Here is a 24,247-nt window from a genome sequence, read left to right as displayed (position 1 = left end):
AGGTGAAAGTATCACTTTTCTGTGTTTTATATGGGGGTGTTTCATGATGCTTCTAGTCAGTGAATTAAATGATAATCTGAGCCAATCAGATGCAATGAATTTTAGTAGCTTATAACAACTGTTTGGTCCATGAAAAGCTCCCCTGATCAAGCTCTGGATAATTATGATGGATGTTTGATACAGCCCTAAAAGAGACTTTGACAAATTCAAGGACAGGAACATTAATGGTGTATTAGGGACCAATAGCAACATGTCACACACACCCTCATTTAAACAAGGGCTTGTGGAATACATCTTGGACAATAGCTTTTCAACACGCTCCATGAAATATCTCATTATTTGCGAAGCTATTATTTCTTTTAATTCAATCATTGTTTTGATATAAAAAATTGGGTTCATTTTCAAAATCTTTAAGATGTTTGTATGCAACACATTTTCTTGAGATATCATGATGAAATGACTCTATTTGGGCGCGTCGTGGTCTAGTGGTTCTGACTCTTGCCTTTCAAACAGAGGGTTGTGAGTTCGAATCCTAGCCATGGAGTGTTTTCCTTCAGCAAGAAATTTATCCGCACTGTGCTGCATTCGACCCAGGTGAGGTAAATGGGTACCGGCAGGAAGTAATTCCTCAAAAAGCTGTGTGCATCAGAATCAGGGTAATATAACAGTGCCTTGAGCACCTAGCAAGATGGATACGTGCGCTATTCAAATCCTATATTATCATTATTTGAAACAAAACAATTCTACATATGTATGCCGGTCCAATACTATTTGACCACAGTGGGAAACTACTTTCCTGGGGCCCGTTTCATAAAGCTGTTCGTAAGTTAAGAGCGACTTTAAGAATGACTGGTGATCCTTTCTTACGCGCTAAACCATCGCCAATGTATATGCCATTTACCACAAGATGGGATCACCAGTCGTTCTCAAAGTCGCTCTTAACTTAAAAACAGCTTTATGAAACACCTACCCGGACAGGCCTTTTTTCCCCCAATGCGTGATCATTTCAAAAATATTATATGAATGATCAAATTATATGTATTACTAGAAAATTTAAGATGAGTTATTGTCCTAAGAGAATATCAGATCACTATAAATTTGAGCAATGAAAATAAAAGAGTCTCTGAGAAAGAAGAGTCATCTTACTGCACCTGGGCCCTGTTGTACAAGTGTAATTGCCTAATGGTAACTTTACTATATACTATGGTAATAATATATCTGTAAAGCGCTTAGAAACGTCGTTCCGATGGATTAAGCGCTATATAAAAGCGGATTATTATTATGGTAACTATGCTCAACAACCAATCAAAAGTAAGGATTCTATTCCAAAGAAATTTAAAATTGGTTGGAAAGTTGGATGTTTACTTTTAATTATTCAACAGGGCCCTGATCGAAGGCAGTCAAGGGTGTTCCTCAATCAAGACTTCACTTTAAACAATTGGAAAAAAAAGAAATAATAAATGCATTGCATTTACAAGGAAGGATTTCATTTTATTCATTTTAATGTACATAAAATTCATTTTGAGCAAGATTCTGAGGAGGTGTACAGTATATAGAGCATAAAAACATTACGTGCTATATGATTATAAATGTTTGTTTATTAATATAATCATATACAACCCTATTCGGTTACAGCCCGATAGACCGCGGGTCCGATAGACCGCGGGTCCGTTAGACCGCGGGTCCGTTAGACCGCGGGTCCGTTAGACCGCGGGTCCGATAGACCGCGGGCCCGATAGACCGCAGGTCCGATAGTCCGCGGTGTGTGTAAAATTATGATCAGGACAACATAGTGAAATCCATGTTATCAAGAGGTCAAAAGGTCATTGATACGAGTCCATCCGGGGGTTCTATAACGATGACCCACAGGACAAATCGCCCCCTGACATCTACTTCAAGGAAAATATTATCTCCATATTTTTATCGTCGGGGACTGTTACACCCCCCCCCCCCCGAAATTTGCCCTCTAGACGCCATACGGAGCCTCTATATGCCATCGACGTGACGACATGGCGAGATACTTTATCTTGCCATGTCGACTATATAAGCTTATTATGTCCGCATGGCGAGATACATTATCTTGCCAAGTCAGTCCACTTATAAACATGGCGATATATCGGGATTCTTGCCGGGAATTGTACACTTCATATCTCGCCATGTGGACATATCGACTTGACAAGATTATATCGCTATGTCGAAATAATAAGCTTATTAATTACTTTAATAGGCGGCGGAAGCGGGGGGGGGGCTTTCCCCCCTAAATTTGAGGTGGGAGGACGGTCCCCCTAAATTTTTAGTTGAGAACCTTTTTTGGTCAATTTCTTTTCTACGCCCCCCCCTTAAATAGGTATACCACCCTAGAATATTTTTGCTCCCCCTAATTTTGGTTGATAAAACCTTCTTTTATTTCCTTGTCAAAATATTTTGGTGGTCCCTCCTAAAATTTTGGTTGATTTGCTTTTCAATTTTTTACCGGTGTCCATCCCAAAATTTCAGGTGGATCCCCCTAAATGTTTTGCCTTCGGCCGCCAATGATTAATTAAGACATGGTAAGATGAAGTACCACGCCATGTCGTCACGTTAAGGCATTTTCACAATTATTATTTTCATAATTATCTGGAGAGTAAATTTCCGGGGGGGGGGGGTAATTAACAGTCCCCGGCGGTAAAAAATATGGGGATATTTTCCTTGAAGTAGTTGTCAGGGGGTGATTGCCCTAATTGGGTTATTGTTATAGAACCCAGGCGTGGATCCAGGATTTCAAGGGGAGGGGAGCAAATTTGACCTGATGTTTGGCGCCCATGTGTACTTTTCGAAAAATGGCGCCCACTCCCTCCCGGCCAGGCTAACTTAAATTATCTTATAATCACATTAAAAAAATAAAGACCACTTTTTAATGTGTTCTTGAAAAAAAAAATCCATGAATACATAAATACCAAAAGGTAGGGGGACACAGGAGCGGTTCCAGCCTTCGCCAAATGGGGGGGGGGGGCTGGTTGGGTCGGAAATTTGTTTCAGCCATATTTTCCCCGATCGGCAACTCGGAGATAATTTTTGTTTGTTTCTTTGAAGGCGTAGTCCTCATTAGTTACTTCTTGGCTTTATTCTTATAAATTAATACATAATTTCATAATCCTCATTTATATCATGCGAGCGCGAAGCGCGAGCTAATTTTGGGGGGAATTTTATGTATTTTTTCCTAAAATTTGAACTGATTCTGGGCAATGTTTGTTATTCTGAAAAAGACATGTATGCAACTTAATAATGACTACGAACGCAAAGCGCAAGGGGAAATGAACTGATGAAAAAGATACCTGTTAAAGTAGCATTTAACAATCCAATAATGCGAGCGCAAAGCGCAAGCTGAATCTTTTTGAAATTTTTACCCAAAGAAAGGAAATTCTTAGCACTTTTTTTAATCAAGCAGAATAGGTATATGAGTAAACAATTAAAGCAAGTGCGAAGCGCGAGCGGAAAATTTCTAAATTTAGTCCTTTATTATTTACTGAACGAGACACTCTATTCATGATTTTAAAATCCTAAAAAATATGAGTATTAATAATGCGAGCGCAAAGCGCGAGCAAAAAAAAATTATACGTTTTAAACTGGTACCTATTAAGGACTGCTTGCACTTAGCCATGAAGGCGTCACATATTTCAACAATCAAAAAATGCGAGCGCGAAGCGCGAGCTGAACATTTTTGAACTTTTTTAAAGAAAGAATGGAAAATTTCAATCAGTTTTTGTAATCGTGAACAGGATAGCTATGTAATTTAACGATTGATACGAGCGCGAAGCGCGAGCAGAAAAAAAAAATCGAGATTTAGACCTAAAAGTGGGCCACTCTGTTCATGTTTTGTAAATCATCAAAAGGATGATTAATATGGCGTCTACCTACATTAATAATGCGAGCACAAAGCGCGAGCAGAAAATTTTTGATATTGTGATCTGAAACTAGATAATGATTTAAATTAGAGAACAAGTTGGGTATCTGAATAAACATGCGCGAGTGTGTTTCATATTTAGACCTAGAATCTAGGCATTCTGAATACAACTTTAATCATGAAAATCATGAAACTTTGATAGTCCGATCTGAAAAAAGGAGTCAATTTCAGCTTAATATTTCTAGCACTTAGTAGAAAAATTGTAAGGTTGATATGGATCGCACTTAAAAAAGAGCTGATATTATTATTACTTTGAGTTTTGATATAGGACCGGGACATCCTTACGACATGCCATCATATGAAAATGATGACTATCTTCCTATTCATCTTAATAAGCGCGAGATGAAACAAAGGGACAATTCAATTATTAAATTGATATCATATTTATTAATGCCTAATGAGGGCGCAAAATCTGATGATATCATGGCATAAAACTGGACATTTCACTTTTGTGATTATGAATAGGATGCATCAGTTTATATATTTTTAACCATTAATGCGAGCGCAAGTCGCGAGCTATAATTTTTGATAAACTGTCATGAAAAGGGGATTTTAAGTAGTTTGTTGTATAAACAAAATTGAAACATTTATATAACTCGCCAATCAAAATGCGAGCGTGCAGCGCGCTAGCTGATGCGTCTTAACAATCAGACCAGAAAAGGGATATTTTGAAAACTTTATGGATTACACAAAAATATAGGTACCTGATAAATCAAAATTTGCGAGCGCGTAGCGCAAGCAGCAAATGTTAACATTCAAACCATAAAATTGACATTTTTACAGAGCACTTTTTAAAAACCAATTGTAAATTACACAAAATAATGAAAGTTAGATTTCCGAGGTGAAATATGTGTTGTATATTGACTTCCAAACTTGATATTCGAACTCCATATTGAACAAGATATGTAAATCACCTAATAGGCAATGTGAGCGCGAAGCGCGAGCGAAAGTTTTATATAGTTGCACGAAAGATTCTTTTTATTTTCCAAGTCTTCCCCTCATCTTATTTTATGCCTTCGTCGTCTTTGTCTTCCTTTTCTCCTCTCTTTTTTCATCCTTTTCCTTCTTTCTTTCCTTTTTTTTCTTTTTTTGCTCCGCCAAGGGGGGGGGGGCTCGGCCCCCTGGATCCGCCTATGGGGACAAGGGTGGGGAAAAAAAGGTTATCAACTCCAAAGTAAGGTCATCTCGTCCCAAAATGCATGTTTTATTTCGATTTAGAATGATGTATTTCTATGATTATCAAAGACCAAAATAGTAGGGGGACATTTGATATTGTGTCCCCCTACTATTTTGAGTAGGTGGGACACGTCCCCCCTGGGATTTCCGCCCATGATGTAATATCAATGGGAGCGCGAAGGGGGGGGGGTTCAATTTGGTTTAACTTCTCACCAGAGTAGGCCCTACTAGAATTGTGAACGGGAGCTGTAGTTTCTGTACTGTTGTTTTAGTATACCCTTCAATATTATCAATGATAACCTCTAGGAAATATGCAATCTCGACTTATTATCCCCATCAGTAGCGTATTTATTCAGCATGGGTGCAGGGGGGGGCAAGGGCACCAAGATAAAAAATAAATGAAATGGGGGGGGGGTAGACGTTAAAGAAAATCTGAGATTTTATTCTTGAAAAAAACATTGAGGTATCTCGCAAGGCCTAAATAAATAATGAGAACGCGAAGCGCGATCTGATTTTTTAAATAGAATTTTCCTGTATTTAATCCTGAAAGCCTAAGTCAGGGACGGACCCAGCTTCCGCCAATAGGGGGAGGGGCCATTTTTTCACCCATATTTTCCCCGATCGGCCGCTCAAAGTTGATTTGTCCAAGTGCCATAATGAGCCAACAATTTCGAGGGGGCTCGATATGGCGTATCGCATAAAATTAATAAGAAGTTGGCAGTGAGCGAAGCGAGCAAGCAAATATGTTGACACTTTTATTACAAAAATACAAGGTTGTGATAGATTTTGACATAATATTTGGAAAATAATAGTATATTTCATCCTAATCCCTTTCCTTTTCTCTCTATTTTTTCTTAGCCTTGATTCTCTCTTTTTTGTTGGGGGGGGGGGGCAAACGCCCATGTCCTCACAGTCATTTCCTAGATTTACTTTATAAGCAACATAAATGTGTTTTAATCTCATAAGCCATATGCAAGCTAAAAATTAAATTTCATGTATATTGTCCTGAAAATTTAACATTCTGGGCAATGTTTGAGAACCTGAACAGGACGCGTATGTAACTAGATAATTACCATGAGCGCGAAGCGCGAGCAGAAATGTTAAATATTATGGACTGGTCGAAAAGTTAGTCATCAATACGATACATATTTCAACGATTAAACTGAAAATTTTTGATATTCCAACCTAAAAAGATGAGATTCAAATCCCCCAATGGGACATTTGACATTCATTTCCATCTCTCCTTTTTTTATCTTTCTTCCCATCTTTCTCTCTTTTTAATATTATTCTCTTCCTTTTTTTCTTCTTCTTTTCCTTTCTTTTTTTTTTCTTTTCCCTCTTCCTCTTTTTTTCTCTTTCCCCCATTACTTATCACTCTTTTCTTTTCTTTCCTTTCCCCTTTTTTGTCTTTTTTTTCTTCTCTCCCTCCCCCTTCCACTCTCTCTCTCTCTATATTCTCTTCTTTTCCCCTCTTCCTCTATCTCTCTTTTTCGTATCTTTCTTCCCATCTTCCTCTTTATTTAAATATTCTCTTCCTTCCTCTTTTTACTTCTTCTTTTTCCTCCTTTTCCTTTCTCCTAGCTTTCTTTTCTTCTCTTCCTTTTCCGTCCTCTCTTTTTTCTCTTCTTTCCCATGTTCTTCTCCCTTTTTCTTTGTCATCCTTTCCCCCTCTTACTCTCTTTTCTATTATCTTCTTTTCCAATCTTCCTCTCTCTTTTTATTCTCTCCTTTTCCCCTCTCCCCCTCTTTTTTTGAACGGGGGGAAGGGGAGGGGGTGAGGCCGTTCCCCCTCGCCCCCCCCATGGATCCGCACCTGATAGAACCCCATGGTCTCGTATCCTTTGACCTTTGGACCTCTCGATGACATATGATATATCTGATCATAATTTTACACGCACTGCGGAATATCGGACCCGCGGTCTATCGGACCCGCGGTCTAACGGACCCGCGGTCTATCGGACCCGCGGACTATCGGACCCGCAGTCTATCGAACCCGCGGACTATCGGACCCGCGGTCTATCGGACCCGCGGTCTATCGGGATGTCCCCCACTATTCCATCTGTTCATAAAAGGCAGGTTGTCTGTTCTACCCATTCAGAACATAGAAACACATGCCATGCTCTGGCCTTGACAATTCAAACATCTCTAAAAAGGAAACTAAATCTTATCAAGAACAAAATTATTTCCATCCATATTTGCAAAGCAGATTTGGGAAAACAGATGTTAGGGAAAAAATTTCCTATTTTCGACATGAGGAAGGAAACTCTTGTTGTGATAAAGCTTGGAAAGCAGACCAGTTGCAAGAATAGTTGCAATCAATGGCAACTTGAAAAGAATCAAACACAACTTGACTATCATCCAATCATAAACATGGATTCTATCTTTTTTTCAATAATTTAGTTGTGTTTTTGCAAGTCTCCAGGGAACCGAACACTGTTTACCTAATTATTTTTGGTAAATTTGGCAAAGTGAACCTGGGTATGTTTTCAAAATACATGTGGCAAGTTAGCAACAATTGATAATGTATGCACTTTTCTATTACCAGATTACTAACTTCTAATATAGCGCATTTAATTTAATATAGAGCTATCAATTATCAAAGTTGAGATAATAAACCTAACTACCACTTCCTCTGTGATATGCATCATTATATAATAATAAAAATAATAATAATAATGGTGGCTACTTATATAGCACACAGGTCCACCTTTCGGTGCTCATGGCGCTTTAAAAAGGCACTGCTATTATTATTACCCCGGCTAAGCTAGGCAACCGATTAAGGCGCACACAGCTTTTTGAGGAATTACTTCCTGCCGGTACCCATTTACATCACCTGGGTTGAGTGCAGCACACAGTGGATGAATTTCTTGCTGAAGGAAGTTACGTCATGGCTGGGATTTGAACCCACGACCCTCCGTTTCAAAGTCTAATCCACTGGGCCACAACGCTCCATATATCTTTTTTTTTAATAAGCTTTGACTAGATAGTTGTTTCATCGCCATCACCTTCAAACCAAGATAGAGGTTTGAACCTAAAGGTGGTTTTGGGCTTCTTTCTTATTTTGAATGCATCTTTTAATATTAAAAGCACTCACAATTATGATTGCTTTAAGAAGAATTAAGGAAGAAGTTCACCCTGATGAAGTTTGTTTAAAAAAAAAAATATTAGAAATGTCATTTTTTATTTGTGATGTGATATCCAAGCACCTGCCTTGTATGTTATGTAAAATTAAATGTAAAATTTCAATTTTTGAGGGTTGATGACTGAATAATGAGCTTCTCTCAGGAGCAGGTGTGAAAATCATTTGTCTGTTGATATAATGAAGGTACAATAAAAACAATTTTTTGAATATTTTTAGAAAGTGACATAAATTTCTTACATTCACGATACAGGGGAAGCTAGTCCCATATGACATCATAAATCGGAAACTTATAATTCTTTACTAATAACTTGTTTTGATTTTTGATGGATTTCCCTCAAACTTACCACCAATGACTACATGTTCAAATAATTCAAGGAAAATCTTGTTGAATAATACATTCAGATAGCACATTTTACTGCGAAAATAAGAAAACTGTTGAACTTTTTTTTTGGGGGGGGTTCTACTTTAGCACTCATTTGAATGTTTGAAAGGGAGACTAAGATGACAGACAAGACATATCATGGAGGAAACGGTTTAGCTGTGATAGACCCACCTAATAAACAAACAAGGCCCCAAACTTACATTATTCCATACCTTGTCATAAATATAAAAAGAAACATCAATTAGATATTTAATTAGTTAAAAGATGTTGAAAATAATAATTCAATTCATTGTAAAAACTTATGTTTTGTGCAATTGTATAATTTCATTTTATTTTGTTTTGTGTCATGTTGTTCTTATTGCTGTGTGTGTGTGGGAAGGGGGGGGGGCTTCAACCCCCATCCTACCAGACCAGTACACTGGTTCTCAGTGGAAAATACCTTTTAAAGTTTAATGTTTGGAAGGTACAGACTACGATGATGGACAAGACATTTGGAGGAAACGGTTTCATATAGACCCACCTGTAATAAGCTTATCAAGTTTCCTGTCACACTCCCTGTATGCCTTCTCTAGTCTTGCTTTCTCCACACCTCTCTGCTGCTCATCCTCGCTGTCATACGGAGGGCAAGAAGGGGGAAAACAAAATAAATGATTCATCATGCAAACATAATTAGCTACATCTATCATATGAACTAGATCTTTATATGATGTTGTGTGTTAAAAAATATATCAGTGTTCCTGAGTCACAGCATGACTAGATAAACATATTTAAACACTGCTTTAAACCCTGTTATAATAAAATAGCATTTAGAGATGCATTACTATACAAATAATGCATGCAGCTGAGTGCGTTAGTGGAAATGCAGAGCACGCAAGGTTTCTTTAAATAGGTGCCGCACTGTGCACGAGCCGCTGGTGGCGAGTGCCCAGTGTGCACCATCTGAAGAAACTGAGCTTTCTCTGCATTTACTTTTACACATGACAGAGCAAGTGCATTATTTGTTTTATAAAATAGCAACACAGAAACAAATTCTTGAAAAGTTACAGTACACTTTTGTTAGACTTCTCCCGGGACTTCTACCGCACTGTTCTGTTTGAGCGTGTAATGTCAATTTTCGTTGCACACCTTTCTGCACTGCCGTGCAATGCTCAAAAAAAGTTGGATGTCATGTGACGCTTATTGGCCAATCGCGATGCTTCAAATAATACATCTATAAAAATGCATATTTTGGTCTACATCAATTGCACATTGAATATGAGAGCGTATTCATAAAAGGACCAAAATCCAACGAATATCCCACAGGCTCATGTACAAAACTTGTTGTCGAATATGAGAGTATTCAACAGTCTAAAGCGCAACACGTACAACAATGAATGCAATGGGATACGCAGCATAGAGCACAATGATACTTAATGACATCATAATGAAATTTGTCGCTTTTCTATTATTGAAGTAAGTGCCCAGGGGGCCACCTCCATTGACGAGTGGATACCATGCGCAACCAAGGGATCTCGAAAAGCACCCTAAACACGTATATTCCATATTCTGAAAATGCACCCCTTAACAAGTATTGGCGTGTGAAACCCTACCCTTAACAAGTATTGGAAACAAAACAATACTCTTGGCAAGTATTCCCTGAAATGAACCCCTAAACAAGTACAGCGATATTTTATTGTTATGTCCGTCGACGTCGGTCATCGGTTTTACCACACCAATAGTACGGCCCCATCTTTCACCTCGCGCAAATCGGACTCTAAACACGCAGTGTTGGGGCAAATGATTAAATCGGACATCCTTTATAAAGCATTTTGTTTTATCATCCCCGCAAATGTGACCCTAAACTCGTAGCTTTCCTAGCGAAATAGATACCCTTTTTTCATTATTTTTGTGTTTTGGACACCCTTATCAAGTTACGTACGTAACGTGCCCTATCTTGAAAAAGACATCCTTTTTACGTGTTTTTTTGTTCGCGCATGATATCCACTCGTCAATGTAAGTGCCCCCCCCCCCCGGGGGTAAGTGACAAGACTTGTTCAAGCAAAATTGTCCTCCTTTTTTTTTGGGGGGGGGGTAATGTTGGGATAAATCATCATACGTGTATTGCATTGCCTTATTTCACAGAATACCAGAAATATTCCACTTGTTAGGGCAAATATTTCTGGTATTCCTTACTGAGCCATCCAATGTAATATAAATTCTTGCTCAAAATCTTCTGCCCTTTGTCAAACTATCTCACATCACATCCCATCCCCTACAGTACCTCCTATTGAATAAAAAACAGCAATTGTGTAAATTCATTTACATTTTAGATCTTGTACATTATTTGGGGGGATATTTTTCAGCAAATGTTCAGTGAATTTTTTTTACCTTTCTTTTATTACACAACTCTTACACTTCAAGCAGAAAGAGATGTACATGCATATGAATACATGACCTCTAACATTGACAACTGTATAAATAGGTGACAACTGAACCTTTGGATAGCACCTTTTTCAATAGAACATACATTAGAATGTCCGTCATTAGTCATGAAGTCACTAAAAATGCCAGCCCAAACCAAACATACATGTACGACACAATATATACATAATCATTGTAGCTCAGTTCATTTTCAAAGGCAATACAATTTTGTTCATGAATGATCTTGAATAGGAAATGCTAGATCTGAAATAATATTTGTAAACATACTGTAAAGGTTCCACTCTGAACATTATTTAGAACTTTCAATTTCTACTGTAAATCATCTATCTCAATTCTCAATATTTCCATTTTCTGGCATTTTGAAATTTATACACTAGTAAATTAACATATAAAACTAGTTGACAATTTTATAGTGCTTTTCCATTATCCATTCTCGATGTGCATTGAAACTTGAGAGCATGAATGTTATCTTTAAAAAGAAGAAACTTAAAGATGTTGCATGATTGAAGCAAATCCCAAAGGGCAAAAACATGATTTATTGTACAACGCCTACTTTTAGCTTGTTGTACGCGAACAAATGGGAGGCTGAATGTCACACATTCGTGCCGTTGCACACAAGACGTACCATTCAAAATGTACCATTGCACAGCTTTAGGAGGTGACGTCACAATACAATTTAATTCATTGTGCTCAGTATTAAAGGTGACAATGCGCGTATAGCCTGCTGGCTAAATGCGCAATGCTGTCCAAGATCATGTGCACTTGTGGGAATTTGCTTTTCGCTTTCAATATTTATCCTCCCTTTTCATAGATTACTGCAGGGAAAAACTCTTGTTTTTCATATTTTCGCTAGATTCCGAGGCATTGTACAACTCAAATAGCGAACATTCTTATTGGTGCAATGGTGCGAGATTTCGCATTCGATGAAAGAAATGCTCTATTCAACTCGGCTAACGCCTGGTTGAATAAAGCATCTTTCTTTCACCTCTGCGAAATCTTGCATCATCCCACTCAGGCCTATTCGCTATTTGTATACTGTAAAATCTTTTCAGTTTCAGTAGTACATACCTTGCAGATAGTGTTCTAATGACTGACATCAACAGACCAGTCCCAGACTGAAATGAGACAAAGGAGAAGATTATGAATCAGATTGATTTAAAGTAAAAGTCATACAAAATTTACATGTATAGCATCTCAAGAATGAGACTAGAGTAAAATGGATTAAAATATTAAATATTGAAGTGAAAGCAGTAAAAAAGCATCAAAATACACATCAGAAAAGATACTGAAATGAAGACCTAAGTCATGTGTGTCATAGTAAACTCAGTATCATTATCATTTTAATACATAATACATAGTAAAGTGGTTATTTTCACCTATATGGATATTTCTCGATATACTGCAAAAAAGAGCCATGCAAAAATCCAACTTGGTGCAAACATCGCAAGAGAGTCATGAAAAGTGTGTAGATCTATATGTCCGTCTCTGAAAAACGTTACCATCTACATTGTACATATAGTGTTGTAAAAAACAGTAATATTCAGACAATGTAGGCAAAGGATTTGGCACCTCTTGAATCATTCAATTCAAACATGAATAGTTTGGAAATATAATTTCTATATAATCTTACCAAACCTTTTAGTCTTGGTTTGGTTTTAACCATCCTCAAGACCGGCTTATACCCGGAAGACCTAGTTCCCGTCCTCCTCGGGGATCCCCCTGGGCTTTCCGGAGGGGGTGGGGCCTGTCTCTTCTTGGACCCCTCCCTTGAGGACCATCTACTGAACCCTCCACTGATCCCTAAGCCACTCCCTAAGCCGCTACTCCCCCCTCCGCTGCTCCCTCTGCTGCTGCTACTGCTACTTGTGCTGCTACTGCTGCTATTGCCGCGGGAGAAATGTCCCGTGAAGCTGGGCTTGCGAAAGAGACTCGAGCTCCCCGTGCTCATGGGTCTGTTCTTCGACATGGGCTTGAAGACACCCGATAAGCGATTCAGTTGTTTGTTTCTGAAACTCTGACTAGTCCTGCTTGGGGTAGAATCCTCCATTTTGATTCACTTGGTAATTACACGTACATGTAGTTCTAAAAAGACGATGACTGAACACTTCTCTTGACTCTGATCTCTACGAAGAAACAGGTGGCAATCTTCAATTCAAATCTCTGGGCCACTCAAATATAATTCCTCACTTTGCCACACCAATGCTTATTGATCATTGGTATGATGAAGCTATCAACATTCACTTTAAATTTCCAAACTTTAAGTTTTGCAACTTCAAGACAAATAAGGATGGTGGTGACCGGACACTCTCTACAGCTCTGGTATTCATTAAATGATATCCATATTAAACACTGGCTTGTAAAGTAGAGGCTATGGTCCATGACATTCTTTCATAATTCCTTATCAATTACACGTTAACTTGAAGTGCATGTTGGTCTAGGGAAGCACCCACCAGCACATTTCCAGTGACAATCATTAATAGACACTAGTGGGTCAGTCTCCTCCGTATTGTGAACATTGTGTAGAACATGACAATCCAAAATGGTTATTACAACAAGCTCTGCTTTTGCATGGCCATGATCCTGCTTGGAAATCCTCATCAACAAAAACAATCAACATGGATAATCCTATCAATTAATCCAATAATCCATTTCATAGGCCTCGGTTTCTCCGAATGTCTGATCCAAAAGGACAGAGAATACTATCCGCAGATCTGCATGGCAACGCGACTCAAGTCCATCTATGCTCTGATGATTTGAAGAGCTGATATATAGTTATGTCTCTGGTTTGTCTGCTCTGCAGACTGTTCTCATGTGTACAGCATGCAATTGTTCCAACTACATCGCACATGCAGAGAGGAACACCCTATACAAGTAACCACTCGCTCTGACCGAGGGACATCAACAAGATAAACATCTGCATCAGGAAGTTGCCAAATGCTGGTTAAAAGCGCTGATTAAAACTACACAGGGAAACTTCAAGAGCCTTCACCCACACCCACTTCAGAGCACTTTTCCGATAAAACTTTTAATGGTTGCAGAGCAGGGCAGGAAAATGTTGAACATCCTTTCAGAGGAAATCCTTTGCTCAGGAAACAAAGGTTTTTTAAAGCGCTGTATTAGCTACATGTACACACCATGCCAGGTTGGCTTCTTGGTGTTCAGCCATCGATTCAGTCGACCTCGTCTGCTTATTGCCAAGTTTGATTTCCTGACTCCCTTGTCCATGGCATGTTCTATAGCTGCGGATGTGTTTGACACAATGCCACAAAAGGATTGTAGCCTTGCGGACAAGCTCTACAATTCGAGAACCACAGCCGCATGCCGCTCTTCAGCTCTCAGCATTTCTGTTCACTCTCAGGAATTGCTACTCTCTCAGTTGTCTCTATCCGCAGTAGTTATTGAAGGATGACACACTTTCTCACCATGGGTGACAACAAGAATAACGGGCAACGGGCTGGCCTCTGTGCCGTCGTTAGGTGAGTAACAATATTCATTTTCCCCCTGTTGTCTTTTCACTTCCTTTGGAGAGCTATATGTTGTGGCTAAGTGTGACACAGAGTTGATAGATCCTGTCACTGGTCCTGTCACTATGCTTTGGGTTATTTCCAGACTTGAATGGACAAACTGTTATTACCTTCATAAAGGTGTTAGACGATGTGTTTCTCAGTGTGCAATTTGGTATTGAAACCTATCAAAAGAACTTTTGCCATTAGCATTTTGCGCATGAACATACCAATATCTACCAGAAGATATATAAAAGTGTATGAAAGAACACACTCAAATGTTCAAAAGCATCACTCTATGACACCGTTCTCACTACCTTCCTATTAAAAACTAGTTTACTGGAAACTAGTTTAACGTGTAATGAGAACGGTCGAAGCGATCTTAAAAACAATCTTCCGAACCGGTTCATAAAACCACCTCGCGATGTAGTTTTCAAAATCGCTTTGCCTCGTTAAACTGGTTTTAGACTGAGGACAGAACTGTTTTTTCGGGAAGCGATCTTCGCACATTTTGAGCGTGCTACTTTACACACTGTGTTTAGAATGCCTACACTGCGGTTTCAAATTTTGCGCGAAACGTGTCATCCCACTGAGAGCGTTCCCATAGCAACAAGATTGCTTTACGTGAAGTGATTTTGAAAAACACTTTAGGGTGATCAAATGTGAATGCTACATGTAGCAAGAAAATCTTCCAAACTGGCTTCCTGAACCAGTTTCCAGTATAGTTGAAGAAAGTGTAATGAGAATGGGTCTATGAAAACAGAAGGCACAGGGTATCTCTCTTTAACCTTATACATAGATACAATCATGCAGTTCTATCTCCATAACATATTTTATGATATTCTAATATGCTTCCCCTGTCTGTATCAGTACTAAATGCAGAAATTAATGACCAAAAAGAATTATATACCCTACATGTCTATTCACTCATTTTGAGTTAAGCATTGCTAGACAGCACTCCTTACTTGATACTTTTGAGAATTGAGTTTGACTTTATAGGCAACATTCAACTTTGAAGAAGTCAATGCATAAGTTCATATTTTTGTCTGAAAAATTGCTTTGAATTTTAAATGGGTGATTTTTTTACTAGAGACTTATCTGTACATTTATTTTTGTAGCTATTTGCCCACCTACATGTATTATGTATTGTATACACTGTACTATACATTCATTTTAATAGCAACTGTGAACAAAGTACTTTTTTTTTCCATTTTCAGTGTAAAATATTCCAATGACGTACAGTGCATACATATAACTGATATTTCAAGTGAACAAGAAATCCATTGATAGTATTTGTCCTGGCATAGTTTCAGCAATAGATGGCAGGATTGCATTATCTATTTCTAAATAATGAAATGCACTGTACACAGGTCACACGCCACACAGTTATTTACACTCTAGGCTCATGAGTTTAATTGGATATTTCACTCTGACAAAAACAATTAATGTAAAAATGGCAGAAAAAAATTAATCCAAATATTGATGAATTATTATTATTATCACAATTAAAGCCTTGTTTATTTGTTAGATCATCCAATATCCTCCTATTTTAAGTGTTTTTAAATTTATTTTCTTGGAAGGGGGCTGCACCCCTATGTACAGTATTAAAGTGAAAAAGAAAACTTAGTGGCAGCAACAGTGGTGGTAATGGTTTCATGGGTGATAAGAACATGTTAAAAATCTCCATGAACCCCCTTAAGATTACTACTACCCTTTAATCTGAAGTTAATAACATAATTTCTTCCTCAAATTTGAAATAAGGGGAAAAAATTTAAATGTGAATTATATATTTTATATCATTTAAACTGTCATACTGTAGTTACTGCATTGTCAAAAATGTTTTAAAAAAAAAATTTAATCACAAAAAGGTTGTGACTGAGGTGGTATTGTATGAAGACTTGCGATGCCATTGTTAGTTATGGCAAGTTGCATAGTAAATATTGTCAAAACTATTGTTATGCTTAATAGTGTATTTCTCCTTCCTGTGACATCATTAGAGGTAAAAATGATCAACATGTGCGTTGCATTGGGTTTTCAGGGGGTGGGGCTTTGTATGCTGCAAAAAAATAAAAGAAAATTAAATAAAAGAAATTATAGGATGCACATCAAAACCCAGCAGGTAATCACTTATACACATTCAAGATATATTATAAATTTTCAATGTTGCTTCTTCGATTTTCACATCAACATGATGCAACATAATTTTATAATGGGGCTTTCTCCCTGCAACACTGCCCAGGGGGGGGCACTTACATTGACGAGTGGATACCATGCGCGACCAAAAAACATGTGAAAGGATGTCTTTTTAAAGATGGGGCATGTTACGTACGTAACGTAATAAGGGTGTCAAAAACACTAAAATAATGAAAAAGGGTATCTATTTTCGCTAGGAAAGCTACCTGTTTAGTGTCAAATTTGCACGAGGTGTGGGAGGTGGGGCTGTACTAACCCAATAGGTAAAGGTAAAACCGACGTCTGTGACAACTGAAATATTGCTGTACTTGTTTAGGGGTTAAATTCAGGGAATACTTGCCAAAAGTATTGTTTTGTTTCCAATACTTGTTAAGGGTAGGGTTTTACATGCCACTACTTGTTAAGGGGTGCATTTTCAGTACATGTATATGGAAAATACTTGTTTAGGGTGTTTTTCGAGACCCCATGGTCGCGCATGGTATCCACTTGTGAATGGAAGTGCGCCACCCCCCCCCCCCCCCCCCCCCGGAACACTGTACATCAAAAAGCTTCCACTTATTATCACAAGATGGCAGCATTCCACATACCTTAGTGTGAATGATCAAGGTATCACAGGCCTAATTCATTCCCCATAGACTCGTGTGTTAAAGTGGCACTTAAAAAGAATTCATAGAAAATAAGGAGGAAATTCAAGGGTTGAATGTTTACTACCAGAGGATAGGATAAATGTCTGACATTCCATATCTGACCAGCAAAGGGTACCTTGACCGGCTCATTTTGAAAATGAATCAGCATTTATGAAGACTACACCTGATGGGATCAAATTCATCACTTGAGAGAGTAAAACGGCCCTAATTCTTCCGCAAGTAAAAATATAGTTCCATAGTGGTGATATATCTTTCCAATTTGGAAAAAGGAAGTTCAGTAGGTACCCTCCCTAGAATCAGTGTTAGATAACTTAGATTGTCAGTCATATTCATTCATTTTTGTCAATCAGCAATATAAAATTTAAAAATTGAGCTATGGGTTGGCTCAAATGAATATCTTTGGCCTGCCAGTTGTAGTTACATGTAGGCCTGTGTTACCTCAAATACCTGCATGCTAGCACACAGGTACAAGAAAGTCAAGTTGAATTTAAGTCCATAAAGCTTTGGTTCTAGAAAATACAAATTATCATCATGTTGAGTTTAAAAATTCATTGTAAGATCAAATGAAAGAATACATGTACATCAGATAATGCATGAAAGATGAAAAAGAAGAGAATTTAAAAAAAAATTAACTTCAAACATTTAAAACAGAACTCTACAAACATGTGCACGTACATTAAAAAAGTTTGGTCTCAATAATTTTCTAAACTTTACATGTAAATGTACCATGTATTCAGGTATGTATGTATGGTTCTAAAGCATACTTGTAGACTGTCAGAATGCACAATCTTAGCAGATCTAGACAACGACTACTACAGTACTGTTCATGTACTAATAGCTTCTCACCATCATGGCTAACCAAAATGGGTTGACTCGCAATTTGGTCCAACCACCACTCTATTGTATAATAGTCTACTAAATACCCAGATGGTCCAATTGTCACTTTATCTTCAACTTCTGAAGGTTTTCATGATGAAGAAGAAGGTTTCACAGTCTACCATGAATCCTATTATTCTCCTGAAGACAACGAGATCACACTTGTCGAAGCCTTTGCATGACCAGCATATATGTACATGTATGCCCACGAGAAAAATCAGAAAATACATGATGTAATGTGGAACAAATAACTCCTACTTTGCATATAAAATATCTATATGAATTTATAGAATTTTGATAAATTTATATTATATTACCCTTATATAAAATTTTGATAGGGGGTGTACATAATAAAGGTTTGCTTTTCAGTCAGCCCCTCCACTTTTTTCATTTTATTGTTACGTTTCAAAACTGCATATATGTAGTTGATGTATTTTTTTTCAATGGAAATGAATTTTTTATGAACTTTGAGGACTTGTGGAATATGAATATAAATCAAAAATAAAATAAATTACTTTAAGTTATGATTATTTTGCACTCTAACATCTATGAAAAGTCATGAATAGTCAGTGGTACATGTGTTCATACACAAATCTGGAAATGGCACATACACTAACCAAATAAGCTTATCTCCATAATTATGGAACATGATACTACACTGCAGCCTATAGTGAGCCTTTGAATAGGCAAAAGATAAACGGTAAAAATACCAGATCATTATTTAATTTTCATTAATCATATCATATCCTGTTGACTTTTTTACACAAAAATATTTCAGAGCTTTCTCACACAATGTCTGAATGATACTTACTGAAAGAGGGGGCTTAATAATTCATCTACTACATAATATATCAAATTCAAATTTTCACAATGGATGAAAAGGAAATAAAGCTATGAGATTTGAATAAAATTTCTATTTGCTCTTTCCCAAACTTCAGACAGTCTCTTAAGAAAAGGAAATGTGAGTGCTACTAGTACAGTAGTAGCAATCCAAAATCTGAGGTACATGTACTGGAGGTATAAGTATCATTTACATAAACCTACTTGCATTTGTATAGAAAGTAAATGAATAAACAAATACATAATAAATAAATAAATAAATAGATAAATAAATGAATAGATAAACACATGAATGAATGAACGATTGAACAAACAAATAAACAAATACAATAAAATGAATGAATAAATAAATAAATAAATGAATGAATAAATAAAACAAGAAAATATAAAGCGTGTTTACAACTCACCGTCCCTTGGGCAATCAACAGTAGGCTTTTAAAAAGCATGACTGCACTATTAGGTTAATAATATTGCACTGTACACAGACAAGTTTAATCACTAGTATATATGCATTCTTGACTTTGTGTAATTGATATATTCAGAAGCACTCGTAAGGGAAGTCCACATTATCATGTATCATTCATGACAGCTCATTATTAAAGAGAGTGTTGAAGGAGCCATCACAGGAAGTCTTACAATTAATCCCAACCCAATAAATCAATCCCAACTTGACTTTCTACCAATCAGATATGTGAAATATGGACTTCATTTTATTTCTACTTCATCATTTTAAAAACTAAACACCTTTTAATCTTTCTGCAACTCTTCTGCTAAAATGACACAAATTGTATTATAGTATTCTTATTCCTTAAAGTCTCAAATTAGAGCAAAACTTTTGTTATAAAGGGGTATTCCATATCTTATAAAGGGGAAAGATTTATTATGAGAAATAACTCAATGTGTTTGATAAAATACATGTTTGGGATAAATAGAGACCTGTGAAAATACAAATTGACCTTATTTATTTCATTTTGATGAAACACACTGTAAAACTATGCTGTAGATGAATAATATTATGCACATACATGTAATACCTACATTACATGCCTATGAATGTGTCTTGAACATATAACACAAAATATAAACAAACATGCATCTCATCTTCACAATGTGATTGTATGGTTTAAAGCATAGCTTAAATAAAAGCTGACTGTACAAAGCGTGTTATATTTTATACTATAGAGCTCCTGGGTTGAATGAGGGCTAGGATGACTAATCATCATGAACAGCCTGGCTTTCCTTACGGTTGACAGAAGACAAGCTACTGCATTGCAGGATCCCTCGCAGGATATGCTTCACAAAGCAGTACGAGGTCCCAAAACGAAAGCTCTGCTACATGCACACAAATCCAAGTTTCAGATCTGCCCATACAGGATGGAAGATATGATTCCAATTCTTGATAACATTGGTGGAAATTTACAGTGCATAGATTATAGGTGAACTCATAATGTGAATAAGCTCAAGGAAATTGAAATTGCAAGGCACAAAAGCTTAAAATACCAAGAAATATTAAACTCTATATAAAAGAACCAGGAAAAAAGATATATGTTCTTTAATTTTTTTCCAGGTTACATTTTCTTTTCACAACCTCAGACTGCTTAAAAGTAAGCTTTAACATTGAAGTGAAGAGAATTTCCAAGGGCTCCTTTTCGATTTTCTGGCTAGGGTTCTTTTGAGCATTTTAAGGACCTAATTACCCTGGTTTATTTATTTATTTATCTATCTATCTATCTAACTATTTATTTATTTATTTATTTATAGAACCCTCATATACGAGTACATTTCACACTTCCTTGGATAAGTCTGTGAACTATAATTTACTATGGAAGTACTCTTAATAACATACCCAATAAATAAGTATGTCTTTGCATCGGGTATCAATCAATACAACAATTTTTAACTGTATCATCTTTTCAATGTGAAGATTTTTGCAGACATGTATTCAACAGGACAAATATGGAGATGTAAGGCCTACAGTATATGTATCACGATAAACCATCATAATATACAGCACAGCCTACATCTGATACAATGTAGAATTCATATGAAAGAACATTTAACAAGGGACATCCAAGATAAAAACACAGACCTGAGGAATTTGCAGTTTAGGATGCAAATAATGACAATTATTAACAATTTCCTGCCTGAATGAAATACATACATAGGGTGCAGACTACAGAGAGTAGCTGTCTGTATATGGAGCAAGGGAATCCCACCTGTTTTAACTGTAGACTGTACTAATGGATTATTCTGGCGCAAATTTTCAATTTAAGTTAACTTGCATGTAAAAATAAGTTAATAAAAATAAATCAACCATATCTCAGTTTATAGGTTATCAATGCACAGGGTGTACAAAGAGGAACCATGGAGCTACATGTATAGCTCCATGGAGGAACCAATACATTTTATTGTTTCACTCTCTTTGTAAATTGCAATGCAATCAAATTACATTCTAACTGAAATATTAAAACAATGATTATTTTCTCTTTCAAAAATACACGATTACTGTGTAAACATATTTCATAATAGAAGTTACTGAAGCATATTTATGAAGAAACTGTTCCTTCTACATACATGACAGACAGCAGGACCCATTTCCATATATGTATATTAAAAGTGAAGTGTGGAAAGTCAAGTATTGATGGGCTAATTATGGTTCTTGTTTTCACTGGGTGTTTTTCCTAGAGCTAATAAGCCAGTCAAAAACCTTATTTGATCTGGAGAGCATTTCATCAACATTTACGTCCAAATAGTTGTCAGAGCTGACAAATTTCCTTGATTCTGATTGGCTGTGAGGCACTGTCACTATGGTAACTCTCAGATAAAACAAGACTTTTCAAATGTCCGACAAGTCCTTCATTAAACACTCCCCAGGTATTGTATCGCTGTAGCCTCCATTTTTGTCTTGTTTTCCCTTTATTCAGGTACAAAATTCCCATTCCCTATCTTTTTTCACTTTTCAATTTCAAGTATCAGGCCTTAACTTTATTACTTAAAGGAGAATGAAACCTTTGGAACATGAAAGCTTTTGTGAAAACAGAAAAATCAAAGAAACAGATCAACAAAAGTTTGAGAAAAATCGGACAAATAATGAGAAAGTTATGAGCGTTTGAATATTGCGATCATTAATGCTATGGACATCCTCCTATTGGCAATGCGACAAAAATTTGTGAGGTCACTTGTGAACAACTCTCCCCATTACTTCAGTATTTATTCACCTTATAAACTGCCTCTTTTTTCACATCTATCAGTAGAGCCTATATTCTTTCTATAGGAGGAATACAGATTTTAAAGAATACATCATGGAGAGTTTGTATCACCATAAGAAAAAGCAAAAAGAGACATTTTGGGAGTATTTTATAGTCCATAAAAGGGACAGTTGTTCACATGTGACATCACACAACCTTGTCGCATTGCCAATGGGAGGATCTCCATAGCATTAGTTATTGCAATGTTCATATTTTCTCATTATTTGTCAGATTTTTCTCAAACTTTCTTTGTTCTTATTCTTTGATTTTTCTGTTTCGACAAAGGCCTACTTGTTCCAAAGGTTTCATTCCCCTTTAAAATCCTACATGTAAGATTAATGAGCTGTATCTTCTGGCCAGCCCCTCTCTGTATTACATGTACATGTACTCATCAACGATGTACATGTACAATAGAAGGCAAAATTTAATATTCATTTTTGGGGGCTACTTTTCACTTGTTGCTATGTCAAGCAAGCCACTAGAAGGGTTTCAGAGTTTCAAGAACCTCTGTTCTAATAATTAATGCATAATTATTTTTTACTTTCAAATGAAACTGGTTTAATTCCAGGTCCCAATAAACATAAATACCTATCCATTTTCAATGTATGCAAAATGTACAATGAAATGTACAAAAACACACAAACTATACAATTATGCATCAATAATAAAGTTATGAGCATTGAATGTTGAGACACTGTTGCTTTGGGGCTTGTTACAACAGGCCTTGTACATGTAAGTGCACATAAATTTCTATTGGAAGCAATGAGGGCAAAAATTAAACTGCCAGGTAAGTGGGGTGGAAGCTACATGTAGCCAGCTGGCCAATCTTTCCTCCATGATGTCCATCAAAGAACAAAGCTATCAAGGAGTTATACCCTGTCCCTGCCATGTAGAATTAGTGGGCCGCAAGCATGCAGGGCTTGCGCGGTAAGTGCACGGTAATGCAGCAAGCTAGATGCATGATCATCTATACATGCACCTGATATGATGTCCACCATCATGCCATCGCGCAGTCCCTAAAAGATTCTCCAGTCGGATGAATGGAGAGAAGGCAATATCAGCTTCCACGCAGCGCAGTCTGACACTACAACGAAAGGATACTACATGTAGGTCTACAGAATCTATGAAAAACATATCTGGGTTAAAATATGTAAGGGTTTGTTTATGCTTCAACTGCAGAGACAAAATCAGCAATTTCAAATGTCATTTCAGAACACCGATCAAAAATATAATTCTGGGAGTGCTGTTATGCTTAATTTTTCAGCTCTAGGCGAAATCCCGATCTGCAGCTGGCTTCGGACCGTAATTTTTGTTGAGCAGGAAAGCAAGGTAAAATAGGCCTGCCTTTTTCTGAATTTTTTTCTTCTGAGTGTTGTTTTGGTCGACTATCACTTAACTTCGAACAGTAATTGCATGGAGCTACTTGACATAGCTATAGAATTTCCACCATGGTGAGGATATAAGTCAGACAACATAAACAATATTAAAGTATACATAAGAAAAAAATAAGTTATCCATTTGTTTATGCTACTGGGGCTTCGATGTCTCCTCATCATAATTCATGTTCCATTTTTTTTTTGTAAGTTATTAGTGAACTAACTCAATAACCTCAGAGGCAAATGTACATTGGTAGTCATTATTAGTCCATCCCAACATTAAGCACTCATTCATTGAACAAGGTTATGATATAACCTTGTTCTCAGTTACATCTCCATGTGTGGCAAAATAAGGGTGGCAATTTTGGCTTATTTTCTCTTTATCTATGGGACAAATGCTTGATTTTCTTACACTGTCAGTTTCCAATACAGCTATTCATCATATAACTTGACTCTTATGTAAATTTGATTCTTTAAAGGTCAAGTCCACCTCGGAAAAA

General features: G+C 36.9%; 1 protein-coding gene across 4 annotated transcripts in view; it reads right to left on the bottom strand.

Moving 5' to 3' along the window:
* The window catches only part of LOC121425692 (exocyst complex component 4-like), a 72,439-nt gene that overhangs the window by 44,740 nt on the left and 3,452 nt on the right, over positions 1–24,247 (bottom strand). Inside the window, exons 1-3 of one of the 4 annotated variants that reach the window (XM_041621856.1) lie at positions 19,531–19,616; positions 12,133–12,179; positions 9,164–9,252 (exon numbers count right to left, since the gene is read on the bottom strand). In XM_041621856.1, the coding sequence (XP_041477790.1) occupies positions 9,164–9,252; positions 12,133–12,179; positions 19,531–19,569 (175 nt within the window). In that variant the 5' untranslated portion in view covers positions 19,570–19,616. Of the gene's footprint in view, positions 1–9,163; positions 9,253–12,132; positions 12,180–12,694; positions 14,536–19,530; positions 19,617–24,247 lie in introns of those variants that run through there. The other 3 variants (XM_041621854.1, XM_041621857.1, XM_041621855.1) reach the window with 3 other exon arrangements.

The sequence above is a fragment of the Lytechinus variegatus genome, chromosome 12 (assembly GCF_018143015.1).
Source record: "Lytechinus variegatus isolate NC3 chromosome 12, Lvar_3.0, whole genome shotgun sequence".
In the NCBI taxonomy this organism is placed as follows: domain Eukaryota; kingdom Metazoa; phylum Echinodermata; class Echinoidea; order Temnopleuroida; family Toxopneustidae; genus Lytechinus; species Lytechinus variegatus.
Note: the sequence above shows the minus strand (reverse complement) of the source record. Positions and strands in the feature narration are given on the sequence as shown.